The sequence below is a fragment of the Pinus tabuliformis genome, chromosome Q, assembly GCF_031772625.1.
Source record: "Pinus tabuliformis cultivar Carrire ecotype Pingquan chromosome Q, CPIR1, whole genome shotgun sequence".
NCBI lineage: Eukaryota > Viridiplantae > Streptophyta > Pinopsida > Pinales > Pinaceae > Pinus > Pinus tabuliformis.
In genome coordinates, this window is record NC_142296.1 from 109,711,376 (window position 1) to 109,717,804 (window position 6,429).

The following is a 6,429-nucleotide window of genomic DNA, read 5'->3' on the forward strand; positions in this document are numbered from 1 at the left end:
AATTGTGTGGCTTAGGAAAATTCTTGAAGATTTGTAGGTAAAACAAGTACAATCAACTCCACTCATGATTGACAATACCTCTGCAATAAAGTTGGCCAAGAACCCAAAGTTCCATGATCGAACAAAGCACATCAATACCAAATATCACCTGATTCGACATCATGTTGATGCCAAAACAATCCATCTCCGTCATTGTTCCACTAATGAGCAAATTGCCGACATCTTCACCAAAGCACTTGGAAGAGAAAAGCTTGAACGATTCAGAATGATTCTTGGACTCACCAACATCCCTTCAGATTAAGGAGGGGAATGTTGACACCTAATCATCAGGATTGGGTAAATATAATGTAAATAAATAAATAAGTAATATGAACAGTCATCGGGAGATGAAGTGAACAGTCTCCCTCATGTATATAATAAAGACCAACCTAAAGGAATAACATGAATTAATTTCGTGGAGTTACTACATGGCCTGACAAAATTAACTAAATTATAACTTATTTTATTTTTTCCCTTAAAAAAAAGAAAAAAAAGGGTAGTTGTCATCACTGAAAATGGAAATTACATCCTGCGGAGAGCAGGAAAAACAAAAATCAAGCCTATTATAACAAATGTGTCTAGGTTGTTTAAAAGTTGCTATAATGATTATATAATACATATGTCCATAGACACGGTGCATTATAAAATTTATACACAGACAAAAAAACAAAAATAAATAAAAGTGTGAGTTCTAACCATGATTGCTCTTGGTGCAGACCCTCTATAAAAGGTTTGTGATAGTACTTAGAAAATGTGTACCCTATCCTTTATGTGATCTTCCAAGTACGCATAGCCTATGGAGTGTTTGCTTTAGAAAGGATGTCAGGCGCTGCATTTCTCTCCCTGTAGATAGGATGGTATGAAATTCTGTCAAATTTGTGTTTAAGATGATAAATTTTTTCTGTCAAAGAATATTTTTCTCAGTTGCAAATAAAGGGAATCTTAAGGATAAGGATTAAAGCATAGTTATTGGATCATCTGCCTCACTCCACTCTTGCCTCACTCCACTCTGTAAGTTGAAGTAATGGTTATCTCAAACATAAAGAACAACCCCTCCCCTACCCCCACAATCACTCATTTGAGAAGAACTTCCATTAAAATAAAACAATAAAATGGATGGGTCAAATTATTTTATTATTATTCATTATAAAAAGAATTAATATATAAGTTAAACATATATATCTTTCAAAAAAAAATGTAACAAGATTCTTAACCATGAAAATTTATGCCAATTTTATTCAGAATATTCTAAAATATTCCATTAAAGTTAAATGTCTACCATATGTCTAATAAATATTGATAATTAAATTAAATTATGAAAACCTTATTCCAAAATAAATATTTTTATTAATATACTTATAAAAAAAATTAATCTACAAAATAACCATTACTATAAAATAAAATAGAACTAAAAACATTTTTAAAAAATACAATTTAATGACAATAATACTAACCTCATTTTAACCTATATAAACCCACCAAATATCTTTGTATTTTGGAATTTTTACGAGGGTGGACATGCATACAAATATCTCTGTTTTTCATAGTTCCCTAACTTATTTCTTTAAATCTAAATTTTTTAATCAATTAAAACCAAATTTCACTCATATTTCAAAATTATAAAATATATTTTAATAAAAAATGATACTTAAAAAATAGTACCTTAATTAAAAATAAAAAATCTGTATCCCAAATCCTAAGATGACCATGTCAGTACTGTTCATGGACAAACTGTATATGATAAGCCCATCGCACAATCTTGAATCTTGTTCGGATGCATAGGTAATCACCAAAAGAATCACCTCTAGTAATAAAAGTTCTGCAATTTTAAGTAAAAAATTCCATATATAAAACCATATCCAATTTCAATTTAACTTCTGGCCAAAAGATCTTATAACATAATACAACGAAATTAAAATCGCAGTGTAGTTTATAAATAATGACAATAAGTTCTCCTCCCCTGGACGTGGAGGACGAGCAGCAGAAAGTTCGAGTGCTTCTTCCTTTAGAGGAAATAAATGAAACTGTGTCTGCCTTGGCTAGGAAGCTTCTTAAATAGTTTAATGATAAGAATATAATTTTTGAAACCGAACATATCCTGGGATCTGTATCTACATTTCTGAAACAGAACAATATCCTCTTGCCTGGATTTGCATTAGAACAAAGAGATACGGCTACTTCACTCTTATGTAATGTCCATGTGCTAATGTCAAATATCAAATTTTCAAATTGAGTTACAGCGCAAGTTGTTCTCTGTGAATTCGGTGGTTTTGAGTTATTCTAATGTTGCATGTGAAATAAACAAACATAACATTATGTCCCCATCTGACATAAACAAAGTAGAGATGTTGCACCGATAGAAGCAAGGGCAGAATCTGCAGATTTTGTTTCTTGAAACTTTCACGGGACACCAGCTGTTTAAATGCATAAATTATCCACCGCCATTTTCTGTAAAATCTATAACAATTGAGACTGATAGTGCAATACCCCTTAAGACGGATATGATACAGGCATACAAGAGTAAACCTGAGTTCTGTTGCAAAACAAATTGAACTTGAAGCTGCTGTAATAACATAGGGGTGTGTTTGTAATTTCGGCTAGCAGACACCATCATGGATAGGTGCATTTTCAATTGGTTGCTGGCCACCATTGTGATAATTCTCTGGTTTCAGTTAGCAGAATCCTGGAGCAGTGGTGGTCAATGGAGTTCTGCCCATGCCACATTCTACGGCGGTGACGATGCCTCTGCAAATATGGGTAAGTTAGCTTAAACAGATAATACTATTCTTGTAATTTAATTGATTCATTTCAGGCCTTCGAATTGAAGTAATTATGACTGAGTCATCTTACTTTCAGATCTATTAGGCAATGAAAAGTAAAGCAAGAAGAGAAACTAGAGTTGGGGTAATTATTACAACTTAGTGTGACATTCTGGTTCTTTGTGTAATAATTGCATTATAATTATTAGAAAGAAAGAAATTATTTTAATCTCCACGAGGTTAAAGATAGTTTATGGGACAGATTGTTTCTTCATTTGCCTGATGTATTCTACCTTTTCTGTGAAGCTTCACAATAAATGCTCTCATGCTCTCAGATTCTGGACAAACCCCTGGTTAAATAGATTATACCAAGAGCTAGCTGCGAGTGTATCTGCCTAACTTTCCATGTTTTCACTTTTCTTGAAGAACAAAAAATACATACTTTTTCCTACCACACTTCTTTTAGCCTTTTCCAGCGCGGAGTTGATGAGAATTGGTCCTTAACAAAATAAACAACATTTTTCTTTTAACAAAATAAAAATATGGAGTGTTAACTAGTTATTTTTATATTGATTGTAGATTTTAGGAATATTTGAGAATCCAAAAATCTAAGAGACCATAGCAGATTAATTATTTGATCCCACTATTGTCTATGAGATTTTAGGATATTTCTGAAATCTACTGTCCATGGGATTTAGGATATTTCTGGAATCTACCGTTCAAATAAACTCTAACCACATATTACATGTTACATGGGGTGGCTCTTTTAATTTTCATCTCTGTATGGATCTAGACTGATGCCCAGAAGCAGTGGATCTTTTATGATAACTTGCATGAGAAAAACAATTTTTTTAACCAACACTTACAGATACATATCTCGATTTCTTTACACTCCAATAGTACATTAAACTTGTATATTGTCTTTGTGACAGGAGGGGCATGTGGGTATGATAATGTTTACACAAATGGCTTCGGGGCAACAACAACTGCAGTGAGCTCTGCCTTGTTCCAGAACGGTGCAGTTTGTGGAGCTTGCTTTCAATTGATGTGTGATGCAGAAGCCGATACGAAATGGTGTCTTAGGGGTAAGAAGGTAAGGGTTTCGGTTACCAACTTCTGCCCTCCAAACAATGCTCTTGCTAGTAACAATGGAGGATGGTGCAATTCACCACTCAAACACTTTGACATGTCGTTGCATGCCTTCAGACAGATTGCACTCTACAAAGAGGGGATTGTGCCAATCTTGTATCAAAGGTATGAACGACTCCACATAGAAACTGTTTTGTTCCTTGATTACACAGGGTATGCTTTGCAAGCAATGTAATAGCTAGATTGTATGCTTGACATTACTCTGTATTTGTTGGATACAAAATCTCTATGTAAGATATATGATGACTAATAGTTGAATTGAATTGTATGTTTGATATTTCTCACTATGGTTGGATATATAAAATCTACAAGAGATAGTTTTAAGGTTTTTAATATTTAGTTTTTAATATTTTTACTTGGGAAAAATTGACAATTGGGTTTAGTTTCTATTAACATGACAAAGATTGATTCCCACCATTATCACTATATTTTTAGGTGAATTCATAACTCACTTTATTTTCAAAAAAAATTAACCCAAAACTGCACACCTTCATATCATGAAAATTAAACTACTCCTATAAAAACCTATTTAAAAAAAAAAAATTAAATACAATAAAATTTAAATTTAAAAAATATTAAACCCAAAATAATTTACAATATTTAAACCTATAACATAAAACTATTAAAAATTATTTATCTTCTAAAATCTATTTATTCTATTTATAAATTCTTTATTCTCTAAAATCCATTTATTCTCAATATTTCAATTACAAAACTTTTATATTTATTATAAATATGTTAATCTTAATTATTATTTATTAATGTCATCCTATTTTCGATATATTATTTTATGTATATATATATTAATTTTGATCATAATTTCTTCACTCACTAATCTGCACCGTGCTGCTAATTTATTATACATACTTTATCTACTCATCTTTATCTTATTTTTATAATTTCATCGCATTTCTTTCTTCGTCCTATATCTTGTCATATTTTTTCCCTTCCTTTGTTTTCAAAAGTCACTCGTATTTTTCTTCCTGGATCAATATAAATAGAACTTCATTCTAGATAGTGAAATTTATTTGAGAATTTGAGGATAATCGGTTGTAGATCTTAAAATATTCCAAAAATTTAATAAACACAAGATAAGCAAAACATGTAACTGTGCTCATATCTATCATATATTTTGAAATATGCCATTAACTAAAAATTTTATTATTTTTCTCAGATTTTACTATCAAATATTTTGAAATCTGTTATTAACATAAAAATTTTACATATTCAATTTTGATGATGAATCACAAAAAATGGTTCAAAACGTCGAATACAGAAAACAATAAATACTATAAGTCCAAAAAACACAAAATACAGATCACAGAAATCTCAAATCTATTATATTCTCAGATTTTACTTCCTCAGAAACATGATTATACATAGTGAGATTTTACTTCCTCAGAAACTTGATTATACATCATGAGATTTTCCTTGAATGGGATTTAAATATTCCCTATGCTCCATATAATTCTTCATATTGTGTAAAATTCTCTACATTTCCTGATTAGTTTGTGACCAGCAATATTTCAACGTTTGTAGGGTGAATTGTGTGAGAAGGGGAGGCGTGCATTTTACAATAAAAGGCCACGCCTTCTTCAATCTGGTATTGCTGACTAACGTGGGAGGCAGTGGAGATGTGGAGAGCGTGTGGATCAAGGGCTCAATCTCGCCTGTATGGCAACAAATGCAAAGAAATTGGGGAGCCAATTGGCAAAACAACGCAAACCTGAATGGCCAGGGCATATCCTTCCGCATAACTACCGGAGGCGAATATCACCAGACAATCACATTCGCCAACGTTGTCCCTGCAAATTGGCAAGCCGGCAAACTTTCATCAGCAGTCACCAGTTCTTATGATCATAACATGCTTCGATTTTTCATTCAAGGCTTGTAATTGGGTGCCAAATTAACCCTAATTTTGGCCCCTTCTCCACCACTTTGATCTCCAGCGAACCAGATTCCGTCATAAAACTCATAGAATGGAATTGTACGAACTTAATAAGACTTGTCAAGTGGATCTCAACCACAACAAATGGAAAACATCTGATCATGTATTTGTCTTCTGCATATAATGTATAGCAAGATCCAAGATCGTTGCGATAGATTTAGTATTGAATTTCACCCCTAATTTTGAATTTCGTCATTTTATATTTAACTAAAATCTTGAAAATTAAGCATGTAAATTTACTAGTACAATTATTATTATTATAAACAAGTTCAGTTGAGTTGGATTTATTTGGAAGAATTATTTATCTATTATGAGTGGGATGGTATTATTAAGATTGTTTGAAAACTCATTTAGTTTAGGGACTTATTAAAATAATCTTAATTCTCTTAACGGTGGTTTCCATCTTAGATTCCTACTTATCAAGTTTAAAACTGAGATAAACCCAAATTAAACTTAAAATCAAACCACATATTCTAAGTATACACCTCATAGGTTTTTAAAAATTTATTCCATATTTGTATTTTATTATAAAAT

General features: G+C 31.7%; 1 protein-coding gene across 1 annotated transcript; it reads left to right on the forward strand.

Annotated features, from left to right (window-relative positions):
• Window positions 1-1,997: 1,997 nt before the first annotated feature.
• Window positions 1,998-5,959, forward strand: LOC149218473 (expansin-A10-like). Its single transcript, XM_089382401.1, has 3 exons — window positions 1,998-2,796; window positions 3,731-4,052; window positions 5,487-5,959. Exons 1-3 carry the CDS (start codon window positions 2,652-2,654, stop codon window positions 5,839-5,841), a joined length of 822 nt encoding a protein of 273 aa, XP_089238527.1. The 5' UTR covers window positions 1,998-2,651; the 3' UTR covers window positions 5,842-5,959.
• The last annotated feature ends 470 nt before the right edge of the window (window positions 5,960-6,429 follow it).